At 40.7% G+C, this 13,189-nt stretch overlaps 1 protein-coding gene across 5 annotated transcripts in view; it reads left to right on the top strand.

Moving 5' to 3' along the window:
- Window positions 1–13,189, top strand: part of ZRANB3 (zinc finger RANBP2-type containing 3) — a 593,631-nt gene that overhangs the window by 246,760 nt on the left and 333,682 nt on the right. For all 5 annotated transcript variants that reach the window (XM_029605377.1, XM_029605376.1, XM_029605378.1 and 2 more), the window contains one exon: window positions 9,751–9,836. In XM_029605377.1, the coding sequence (XP_029461237.1) occupies window positions 9,751–9,836 (86 nt within the window). The remainder of the gene's footprint in view (window positions 1–9,750; window positions 9,837–13,189) is intronic.

Raw genomic sequence — 13,189 nt, 5'->3', positions numbered from 1 at the left:
CTCAGGGACACAGCTATTTTATAGCATAGGCATGTATATTATAAAATACCCTGGCTGCGTATATTTGTACTTCCCATTTTGAGAGTTGGCATGCGCACATCCGCGTATGAGCCGTGCAAGTAGGAGGGTTTTATAACTGGCAAGTGCTCGCCATGTCCAGTTTCACCAATTGGTCCACCAGTTCGCCCATTGTACAGCTAGGTCTTCCAAACTCCCCTGGTTTCATACCCTGCACTCCCTTCAGTTACCCCAGTTCCTTTAAACCCCTCAGGAATGGCTGGGGTATTTTTTTTCAAACTTGCACCTCCTCCATAGCAGAAGTAAAGTTATGTGGCACCTGACCTGGGCATGCGCCCAGGTGCATAAATATTTATGCATACATCTCTTGGCCCCACCCACACCATGCCCCTTTTTGAATCAGAGTGAGATATTCATGCATTGGGGGATGCACACACATGTATGCAGTTTTTAAAATCCACTGGGCACGCACATGTCCTACATGCGTGCACATCTCTCAGTTCTGGCACATTTCTAAGGGGGGTACCTGAAGCAATGGGAGATAAAGTGTCTTGCCTAAGGTCACAAGGAGTGTCAGTGGAAGAAGTGGGATTTGAACCCTGGTTTTAAACCCATTGCTCTAACCATGGTTCCTTTCTTATCCTAGCTTTTGAGAGAGATGTGTGTGTGGGTGTATATATATATTATATTTTAAAAAATCCCAAATGGATAAAGCAGCAATGTTTAATGTTCACATTTAAAAATAATACTTTATTCTTAAATTACAAATGTTAAAATAAATGAGCTGTTCCTAACTTGATCCTTCCTATGAATGTTCATTGAACTGCACAAATGTACATGTTTTACAGTCTTAATCTTATATATTAATAAATACATACAACTTAATACATTTAACAACTATAAATTGTGTACATATATTTCATTTAAACAGTGAATTGAATTATCACAAATATGTAATAACCTGTTCCTAAAATCCTCACTTATCACAAATAAACAAAAAAGTGTTTTCAAATGCTCACTATCTCTGCGAATCCTAATTAAAGTAAATGCATTCTCACACACACACACACACACACACACACACTATTATTCACACGACACAAGTTTTTCTTATAAACTGTAATGTGTTATTTCCTGGGTCTGGTGGAAAGTCCCCTACAAGGCCCTTGTTTCGCTGGGGAATGCTCCCTCAGTTGGGACCCCTGGCACAGAACATACGGTCCGATACAGTAAAGCGTGGCCACGGTTGCGCGGTTTTTAACCCGCTTTGGACGCAAGTTTTGAGCGCGTAAGACGGACGCGCGATTCAGTATCTGCTTTTATGCGTCCTTAGCGCTTGCCGAAAAAGACGTGTATCCATTTCCGCCCACCGCATGTATATGATATGATAATGATTGGATTAGCTATTCCCCCCGATACAGTAACGCGCGCCCAAATTATCGCGTTTTTAACCAGCTTATTTACCACGTCTTTAACCTCTATATTTACCGCCTACCCTGACCCTGGCATTAGCATGGTGTTCAGTCAGCTTCGGACCGGACAGCGTCATGGGCAACATGTATATATTGGCTCTGGCGATCTTTTCATTCGGTTGAGAAGCAGAATAAGAAATGCTCGGCAAGCGAATTCTATAGGGCAGATTGGAGAGGCCAACAGGGAACGAGGCAGGAACGTCCATGAGCGGAAACCCGACCTTGAACGTCCGGGCGGGCACTCAAGGCAGCGGCCATGGATGTTGGAAGGCAGCGGGGCCTCCGATCATGGATGCCTGGAAAGAGGCATTCCATGGACGTTGGAAGGCAGTGTTCCCATCTGTTTCTGGGCGTCCATGCTCGGAGGCCCCGACCTTCACAGACGCCCGGACGTCCTTGCATGTCCATGCTCGGAGGCCCCGACCTTGGACGTCCAGCCGGGCGCTCAAGGCAGCGGCCATGGATGTTGGAAGGCAGCGTTCCCGTCTCTTTCCAGGCGTCCATGCTCGGAGGCCCCGACCTTGGACGTCCGGCCAGGTGCCCAAGGCAGCGGCCATGGACGTTGGAAGGCAGCGGGGCCTCCCCTCCGATCATGGACGCCCGGAAAGAAGCAGGAACGTCCATGAACGGAAGCCATGACTTTGGACATCTGGTCAGGCGCTCAAGGCAGCTGGGCCTCCGATCATGGGCATCCATGCTCGGAGGTCCTGACCTTCACAGTCACCTGGACGTCCTTGCACGTCCTTAAGCGCCTGGACATGGAGGTTGGGGGTGGCCTCCGATCCAGGACTTCCGGATGCTCAGGGCAGCGGCCCCGGTGTCCATGCAGAGTCTGTAGAAAAGAACCATCCACTTACCTGCTGGAATGACATTTGAAATGACAGATATGGCGCCAGCGCACCCTGGATACTATATAGGCGCTGTATACTACTCTATACAGTAAAATGGATTGCGAATGCCTACTGCTTCATAGGTGCACTTTTGATGCTCCTTTGCTGCCGTTTGGAGTTGTGTCTAATTTGAATACAGAATCGAGCGGCTTGCGAACTAAAATGAGCGCGCATCAAACGCATGGGCGCCCAGCTCTGCCGCACTTTTTTTTACGTGTCTGTACTGTATCGGTCTGATAGTAAGAAATTGCCATACTGTGTCAGACCAAGGGTCCATCAAGCCCCCATAATCCTGTTTCAACAGTGGCCAATCCAGGCTACAAGTACCTGGCAAATACCCAAAAACTAAGTATATCCCATCTACTGATGCTAATAATAGCAGTGGTTATTTTCTAAGTCAACTTGATTAATAGCAGGTAATGGACTTCTCCAAGAACTTATCCAAACCTTTTTTAAACCCAGCTACACTAAATGCACTAACCACATCCCCTAGCAACAAATTCCAGAGTTTAATTGTGCGTTGAGTGAAAAAGAATTTTCTCTGATTAGTCTTAAATGTGCTACATGCTAACTTCATGGAATGCCCCCTAGTCCTTCTATTATCCGAAAGAGTAAATAACCGATTCACATTTACACGTTCTAGATCTCTCATGATTTTAAAGACCTCTATCATATCCCCCCCTCAGCCGTTTCTTCTCCAAGCTGAACAGCCCTAACCTCTTTAGTCTTTCCTTCTAGGGGAGCTGTTCCCTTTATCATTTTGGTTGCCCTTCTCTGTACCTTCTGCTTACAAGAGGCTGTTCCTGATAAATGTAAACGGGAAAAGCCAAATTATCTTTGAAATTTGAGGGTCAAAGTAAATACCTAAAGACTAACAGTGTAGCATGCAGTTGGATGACTGGAAATGCTGGCTGAAGAGACCACCATTTACATCACACAACTCAGAATTTACACAGTGTGAAAAATGTCTTTTCTGGACACAAATTAAGCTGGGGCTTTGATGAGCGAAAGGCAGTAGCCCCGCTGACTTCACTAGATAAAAACCGCTAAAATGAAGTTAATTCTAAGTATGCTGCTCAGGCAAAGAATGCTTAACATCGCAGGAGACCACTTGAACTAATATGGTGTCGGCTAGCCTCTGAATGGGATAGCTGCACCCAATGTAAAAAGAAACAGACTATTTAACAAATTTTAGACATGGTGACTTCAAAAAAACTGACCTTTCCTGTGTGTTGTCTTTAGGTATTTACTTTGACCCTCACAGTGTCTAAGATGATTCTGCTTTTCCCATATACTTTTATGGGGAGCAGCCTCTTATAAGAGGATTTTTACTGTATTCTGTTCCAGGGATCCCCCCTGAGGAAGCCGCCTTCACCAGCAAAACAAGGGCCTTGTAGGAGACTTTGCACCAAACCCGGGATATAGCACATTACAGTTTATAAGAACAACTTGTCTTGTGAATGATTGTGTGTGTATGTGTGTGTGTGAATGTGTTTACTGTAATTAGGATTTGCAGAGATAATGAGTGTTTGAAAACACTTTTTTGGTTATCTGTGATTAGTGAACATTTTAGGAACAGTTTATTAAATAAATGTATAAACGAAATATATGTACACATTTTATGGTGGTATTTTTTAAGTTGTATGTGTTTATTAATGTATAGATTAAGACTGTAAAACATGTACATTTGTACAGTTCAAAGAATATTCATGTAATAAGATCTATAGGAATGATCAATGTGTTCACTTATTTTAACATTTGTAATTTAAGAATAAAGTATTATTTTTAATGTGAACATTAAACAGTGCTTTTCTCCATTTGGGATTTATATATATATATATTTTAGTTCAATAAACTTCAGAATTGGTGGTGAGTAGTCCTTCATCAGGAGTTTGAGTCCCTCAAAGTCAGGGTGACAACTCCCGTCCCTGGGAATCCTAGTCAACTTTGCGATGTCCAAGCTGTTTTCAGCTCAAAGAATTCAGTTCATAGTAGCTTGGATAGACTTGATTCAGAAAAAAGCATTTCTTCCTATCAAAAGAGCCTTATTGCTGATGGGTGTAATAAGGACTTTCCTTCCATAGGACACAGCATCTTCAAGGTTTATCCTGATTCTTCTTGGTCTCATGGCAGCTGATTCATTTGCACATATGGGACTTTCAGTGGGGGCTCTGAAATCAATGGGATCAGTTCTATCAGCTATTATCCACTAAATGCCAAGTGTCTAATGATGACCTCAATATATTAAAAACAAGAGACGAGCAATCAGGCCCTGTCTATAGTGGGTCTTTGCTTATAGAACACCTTACCTGATGAGCTTTGGTTTTTAACGAATGTTAAAGCCTTTAGTAAGGCACTAAAGAGTTTGGTGTTCTCAGAAGATTTTTTTCTGAGAGTTAGAATGATTATTTAATCAGATTATTTTATGTATTTGTTATGTTTGTTTTAATATTGTATTCCATGTTAATGCTGGAATCTTCTTAGCATAACAATGTTGTTATTGTCAGAATATAAGTATTTTAATAAAATAAGAATAAATCTTCATGAAATTCAGGATGAGAGTATCCCTTGGATGAATCTGGAAGTTCTAAAAAAGGATATGTTGCTACATTAAGTGACCTTGTCTACCAATGCTTCCATGAAGAGGTGGGACACTCACACTGGTACAATATGAACACGAAGATTGTGGCCCAACGAAAAGACGTATGTAAATTAATCACCTGAAGCCATTCGCTGGACTTTAAGAATTTTCTCTCATCTCCTCTCGGGAAGCAAAATCTTAATTTAAATGGACAACCAAGTAGCTGTGTTCTACATAAACAAGCAGCGAGGTGCAGGTTCTTACATCCCTTGCTTGGAAGCCATCCAAATCTGGTCGTGGGCAAGACATCACAATACCCATATTCTCTTGACCTATCTTCCAAGAATCCAGAATACTATGAACATAAGAAATTGCCATGCTGGGTCAGACCAAGGGTCCATCAAGCCCAGCATCCCATTTCCAACAGTGGCCAAACCAGACTACAAGAATCTAGCAAGTACCCAAACACTAAGAAGATCCCATGCTACTGATGCCAATAATAATAGAGGCCATTCCCTAAATCAACTTAATAAATAGCAATTAATGAACTTCCAAACCTTTTTTAAACCCAGCTACACTAACTGCACTAACCACATCCTCTGGCAACAAATTCCAGAGCTTAATTGTGCGTTGAGTGAAAAAGAATTTTGTCCGATTAGTCTTAGATGTGCTACTTGCTAACTTCACGGAGTGCCCCCCCTAGTCCTTCTATTATCCAAAAGTGTAAATAACTGATTCACATCTACTCGTTCTAGCCCTCTCGTGATTTTAAAGACCTCTATCATATCCCCTCTCAGCTGTCTCTTCTCCAAGCTGAACAGCCCTAACCTCTTTAGCCTTTCCTCATAGGGAAGCTGTTCCATCCCCTTTATCATTTTGGTTGCCCTTCTCTGTACCTTCTCCAATGCAACTATATTTTTTTGAGATGTTGTGACCAGAACTGTACACAGTACTCAAGGTGCGGTCTCACCATGGAGTAATACAGAGGCATTATGACATTTTCCGTTTTATTCACCATTCCCTTCCTAATATTTCCTAACATTCATTTTGCTTTTTTGTCTGCTGCAGCACACTGAGCTGACAATTTCAATTTATTATCCACTATGATGCCTAGATGTTTTCCTGGGTGGTAGCTCCTAATATGGAAACAAAACTGGGTTATTTTTCCCTAAATGCAACACTTTGCACTTGTCTACATTAAATTTCATCTGCTATTTGGATGCCCAATCGTCCAGTTTTGCAAGGTCCTTCTGCAATTTATCATAATCCGCTTGTGATTTAACTACTCTGAATAATTTTGTATCATCTGCAAATTTGATAACCTCACTCTTCGTATTCCTTTCCAGATCATTTATAAATATATTGAAAAGCACGGGTCCAAGTACAGATCCCTGAGGCACTCCACAGTTTACCCTTTTCCTTTGAAAAAATTGACCATTTAATCCTACTCTGTTTCCTGTCCTTTAATCAATTTGTAATCCACAAAAGGACATCGCCTCCTATCCCATGACTTTTTAGTTTCCTTTGAAGCCTCTCATGAGGGACTTTGTCAAAGGCCTTCTGAAAATCTAAATACACTACATCTACCAGTTCACCTTTATCCACATGTTTATTAACCCCTTCAAAAAAATGAAGCAGATTTATGAGGCAAGACTTCCCTTGGGTAAATCCATGTTAACTGTGTTTCATTAAACCACGTCTTTCTATATGCTCTGTGATTTTGATCTTTTAGAATAGTTTCCACTATTTTTCCCGGACCTGAAGTCAGGTTCACTGGTCTATAGTTTCCTGGGTCGCCCCTGGAGCCCTTTTTAAATATTGGGGTTACATTGGCCACCCTACAATTTTCAAGTACAATGGATGATTTTAATGATAGATTACACATTTTTACTAATAGATCTGAAATTTCATTTTTGAGTTCCTTCAGAACCCTGCGATGCATACCATCTGGTCAGGCAATTTGCTACTCTTTATTTTGTCAATCTGGCCTACTACATCTTCCAGATTCACAGTGATTTGGTTCAGTTCACCTGACTCATCACCCTTGAAAACCATCTCCAGAACTGGTATCTCCCGAAAATCCTCATTAGTAAACACAGACGCAAAGAATTTGTTTAGTCTTTCTGCAATGGCCTTATCTTCCCTAAGAGCCCCTTTAACCCTTTGGCGGACTACTAAGCGGAGTATTACAATTGCACAAGTAGTCCTTGGATCAAAGAATTGCAGATAACTTGTTCAGTTGGCAAGGAATGCCAGTGTCCATTCTGTTTGCATCAGAATTCAACAGGAAGGTCAAAATGTTCTGGTCCCCTGCATTCGAACAGTTATAGATCAACTCCCAATACTTTTCTGCTAAAGTGGAATGTCAATCTACTCTACATTTACTCACCAATTCCTCTGATCATAAGGACTGTCCAGAAAGGTCTTTCATTTAAAGGCAATGATAATTCTCATTGCAGTATCTTGGCCATGACAAGTGTGGTTTCAATATCTCATCCATCTATCGTTTCAATCTCTGATTCTATTGGGGATATTTCCATCTCTTATCAGAGAGCAGTCTCTACCATGCCATCCTTCCATCCCTTGCCTTCACAATGTGGATGTGGTCTCTTCCTTGCTTCTTCTGAAGGAGGTGGCAGATGTGCAAATTTTGGCTATAAAATCATCAACCAGCCTTTGCTACACATCGGGGTTTCGTGTCTCAGTCTTTTCTATGGCTTTCTCTTTGAAGAACCCAACTCTTTTCCCACCTAGACCTCTTTGTGTGTTGGCTGCCTCACAGGCAAAAGGGAGAGAGGTGATACTTTCAGCATGGTGTGGTTACCTGCTTTGTCCTGCTCGGACATCCTATAGCTTGGGATTCAGCCATGTGTGAGGACTTCCATCCTGCTTGTCCTCGGAGAAAGCAGAGTTGCTTATCTGTAACAGGTGTTCTCCATGGACAGCCTTATGTTAGTCCTCATGAAACACACCTACCTCCCCTGGGAGTTGGTTTTTCCATGTATTAGCTACATTATGGACTGAGGGACTCTGCCTAGGGGGGGGTAGGATGATGACTATAGCTGCACATGCTCAGTAGGGCATGTTTGAAAGTACTAGATTCTTCCAGGCCAATGCAGTACCGTGCACTATGGCCAGCACATGGCTCAACGTGCGTTTTGGACACACGTCCATAAACCACAATGCAAAACGGGGGTTAGCGTGTCCTAACATCATCCAAACGTCGAGTGCATAGCTAATAGCGCTCATCACATATAAATTCATGTTGCTAAGGCTATTAGCTATTACTCCCCAATACAAAAAAACCCCAATGCATCAGACGCGCACATTATTATTCTCAAATATTAACACCTGCCCCGCAGCAGGCATTAATTCTTGAATAGCCCCAAAAGTTTAAAGAAAAACAGTAAATACTGCTTTTCTGTAGTTCATTCAACTTAATATCATGATATTAAGTTGGAAGAACCGAAAAAGAAGAACCATTAAGACCTGTGCACAGGTTAGGAAAATGGATGCTCGTAAAATTGAGCGTCTGTTTTCCTGACCAGCTGACAGCCACCTCTCCTGGGCACCCAATGCCAAGGAGGCACTAGGGACAGAAAACTTTCCCTAGCTCCTCCTTTTTACCATGGCAGCCCATTTAAATATTAAATCGGGTACCCAGGAGAGGTGAATCGGTGCATGTTAAGAGAGCGGGCGCTCATTCATGAGTGCCCATTTAATGTGTGCCAATATTGCATTGGCCTGTTTGAGATCAAAGGTCAGTGCCAGGCTCCAGATTATGTCACCCATGTGTGGGGACTAACATCCTGCTGTCCTCAGAGAACACCTATTACAGGGAAACAACTCTATCTCCACCCATAATGGCTGATTCATCCTGCTTTCTATAGAGAACCCTGTGAGCAGGGTTCTCTATAGAAAGCTTGCTTTTTTTCTGTTATTTTTTTTACAACATTTTTTAATAACATTTCAGTATCTGAATGTTTATAATAGAATAATATTTTTTATTATTTATTTTTTAATACATTTATCTACTGCATACCTGGATATAGGACTATTCAAAATGGTGAACAGCAGTGAACTAGCTGTGACAAGAAAAACACAATTGCCAATGGTACCTAAGTACCTTCTCCCTCCTCTGGCCTACACAAGTTGATTGAACTTACAGAACTACTTCCTGTGGCTTCTGGCCTGCAGTACCTGCTGGCTTCTAACTGCCTGGATACGTTGTCTGTCAGCTGGCAGGCCTGTTCGTCCTTCCGGCTGCATGAGCCAGTACCTCTAACTAAGTTCTTCCTCTTCTGCTCTGCAGAGTTAACCACATGGCGGCCCCGCATTCCAACAGTGGTCACATGGGGAGTGGGTGTTAGCATACATTGTGGATCCTGGTTGGGGAGCACATTGGGGAGAGAAGCAGAGTCCTGGGGTGCTCTGGACTCCAGTTTCCTGGTGGAGACTTTGTCAGACTGCATTTATGGGTATCTCTGGATCTGGTGTGTGTTACATGAATGTGCCCAAAACAGGTGTGTTTGGGTTACAACAATGCATGTATTCTGACAGTATGCACATTGTAATCCAAGTAGTATGTACTAAAAGCATACCACATCCTTGAGGCCACCTGCTGAAGTGAACTGACAAATGCCACCTCAAGCATATAATGAATATTGCTATTGCTTATAAAAATCAAATAATATTTCATGTTTTTCTTAAGAAATGTCTTGTCAAAAGTCTGCTCTAACAATTATTTAAGTTTAAGGATGTGTTAACTTTAAAAATTATTTTTTATCAGCTTTTTATGCAGATTGATGCACTTTTCCCAAAGCGATTTGGAACTTGGATTGAATATGCAAAAAAATATTGCAATGCTCATGTCAGGTACTGCCAATATCATTCTTTATTTTGTTGCCTGTTATTTTTAACTTTGCTAAATCACCACCACCCACAGCTCAGCCAGGGCGCCTCACTACAATCAAATCCCAAAAGGACACCAGTAAAAATTTTCAATTTTGTTAATCTACTATGTTACTCTACAACACAGGTGGCAAACTCCGGTCCTCAAGGGCCACAAACAGGCCAGGTTTTCAGGATATCCACAATGAATATACATGAGACAGATCTGCATGCTCTGCCTCCAATGTATGCAAAACTTATGCATATTCATTGTGGTTATCCTGAAAATCTGGCCTGTTTGTGGCCCTCGAGGACTGGAGTTCATCACCCCTGCTCTACAAGTTTGTGCTTCTTATACATTAACATTTATATAATTTCAATTGCGAATCCTCCAAATAGAATTACTGTTCATATACTTACAATCTACTTTGTGTTTATCACATCTCAGTCCAGAAATTCCATCTATGGATTCCCAATAAATAAAGCAATGTGAAAAAGGGGAAAGCCTTGGACAGCAACCACAAAAATTTAAATTCTGTAATGCTCAGCTTCAAGAAAGTCTCTTAAGGCTGCCATCATGAGAAAAAAAACTCATCACATTAGTTTAATGTCTTTTTTTTTTTGTAAATATCAAAGTAATGATAACTTTCAAAATTAATCGAATGTTAATGTCCAGGAAATCCATCAGCTCTTTGAAATTACTGCTTATTTTATCTTAAGAAAATTAAATCCAATTCAAACAGCGGCTGCTGTACTTATCTTTTGGGGAAACGCCAACATGGCAATGTTTCTCTCCTATACACTCTGCTTCAGGATTAACATCCAACTGCAAACTTTTAACAAATGACATCTATGCTGCCTCTATGGCCATCTTGTTTTTCTATAAATAGAGCACAGTCTTTAAAGACTACTCTGGTCTAAACAATAGCCAATCAGAAGAAAGCAAATGGCATGAAATATCAATCAGATTACAAGGCTATTTCACCCATACTATCTTATTAAAGAAGATTTCCCTTCAGAAAAAATGATTCCATTCGATGGTTAAATATAAACCCCATGGTTCTAAGGATCCCAGACGAAAGATCCTCCGCTGTTCATGACAAATGAGCTACACAACCTTATTTCTCCCACAGGGATGTAGGAGAACCACATCCAGTACACAACACTTGAGATCTGAAAAAACATGCTGTTCAGTAATACAGTGCACACATTTTGTTCAATTGTTTTTTTGGGGGACGAGAACAAAGGGTACAATAGGGGAATGATTGGTCATCTTGGCAGGCCTTGAAGTAGGGGATGCCTCAAGGTTCATCTTTTTCGTCGTTATTTAATTTATACCTGGCCCCTTTAGTTGCATATTTGAATTTTATGATATTTATGCGGATGACATTCAGATAGATATATATACCTAATGATAGACCAGGGATAGTACCCATATTATCTTTTCAAGAATGCTTGGCTCACATTAAATAATGGTTAAAGAAGAATAGTCTTTCTCTTAATGTCCATAAATCTAAAATGCTGTGGGTTAATTGAGGGGGGCCCAGATGGAATGTTAACTCGATTCCCTATGAGAGCGAAATTCTGCCATAACAGTCGAGGTTCATAGTCTCGGAGTTGTTATAGATTCAGTGTTAATTCTGACTCCTCATGACCGGCATCTTTCTAAAATATGCTTTTTTAAACTGAAGATATTGAAACCTCTGCAACCATTGTTACCCATTATTTGGTTTAGAACTGTGTTGCAATCTCTCATTTTGTGTCATATAAACTATTGTTCTACTTTGTTATTAGGTTTACCAGATAAATTGATTAAAGTTTTACAATTGTTGCAAAATGCGGCTGCCCGCATTTTATGTGGAGTGAATCATTATGAACATATAATTCCTTCTCTTCAACGGCTACATTGGTTTCCTAGAAATTTTTGCATTGAATTTAGGATGATAGTTGTAATCCATAATTTGCTTTTTTCTGAGGAATCGTGTTCATTGAAATTTAAACTTAACTGGTATGCCCCTGTAAAAACTACATTCTGCAGGGACAAATTTATTTCAGATTCCTTCAATAAAGGGTTTTAATCTTATGCAAACTCAGGGTAGAGCTTTTTCAATGGCAGTATCATTTTTATGGAATGCTATTCCAGAGCATATAGGGTGTGAGATATATGTGTGTTTAGGAAACAATTGAAGACCTTGCTGTTAAGAGAGACCTATGGATAACAGTCGTAAATATTAAATGTTTTTATACTGTAATGTAAAATTTTATTTTATGTTCATGTATGTCATTTATAATCTGCACTGGACACATTTGTAATCCAGAAGCTGCGGAATATACATTTTTAAATAAATAAATGATCTGCAGATGCTTCATTATCAATTTATGATACAGCTTTTATATTTTCAAGCGGAATCTGTAACTTTCGTGATGTCTTGTCTTCATAGACTAACTTTCACAGGCATATATATATAAAAACATACGCACACAAAAGTGGTGTCGTAAATTGAGGCATGTTTTGAAGAATATACCCATCCGTCAAGAGAGTTGGTAAACACTGATGTTTGTAGTGTGTTAGGGCAATAGATACAGCAGCCACAACTCCTATCACTAGCTGGTGTAGTAACATTCTGTTTTACATTGTCCAAAAACAAAGAAAAGGCAAAAGGTCTCGAAGGTTACAACTTCCTGTATACACAAAGTGCAGTGGATACTGAAGCAGGAATGTAAAGAAAGTATCTCTTAGTACTTACAAATAACGGACACTACTTTTTTTTTAGACAAATTGGAAAAGTGCAATGGACAAATGATTTCCTTTTTTCTCGACTTCAATAACCACTCTCTCTCGGAGTATAATGCATGTTTGTATGCAGTTCTCTGAGGCGAAGCAGGATGGTAGTCCACACATATGGGTGATGTCATCAGTTGGAGCCCTGACATGGAAAACTTATGTCAAAGTTTCCAGACTTTTGACTTGACCACTTTGAACATGCCCAGCATGCCCTATAACATGCATCCACGCTAGGCCTTTCTCCAGTCTCTTCTTTTCCGCGGAGCTGCATCATTGCAGTCAGTGTGCCTTGTGTTTATGGCCTACTTTTCAGACTAATTTGGAATACGTTTTCTCGCGGTTTTTCGCGTTTCTTTGTGTTGCTGTCACCAGCGATCGATGCTGGATCCCTCTCAGTTCTCTCTTTAGCGTCTTTGTCAGAGTTTTTGACGTTTTGCTGATAAGTTTCCTTTCTTGTCGATCCCCTGAAGCAGCGGTGTGGTTGGTGCTCATCGGTCTTCGACAGCTATTGCCGTGAAGTTTGATTTAGCATCCCTTTTCTTTTGTTCTATAA

The sequence above is a fragment of the Rhinatrema bivittatum genome, chromosome 6 (assembly GCF_901001135.1).
Source record: "Rhinatrema bivittatum chromosome 6, aRhiBiv1.1, whole genome shotgun sequence".
In the NCBI taxonomy this organism is placed as follows: Eukaryota; Metazoa; Chordata; class Amphibia; order Gymnophiona; family Rhinatrematidae; genus Rhinatrema; species Rhinatrema bivittatum.
Note: the sequence above shows the minus strand (reverse complement) of the source record. Positions and strands in the feature narration are given on the sequence as shown.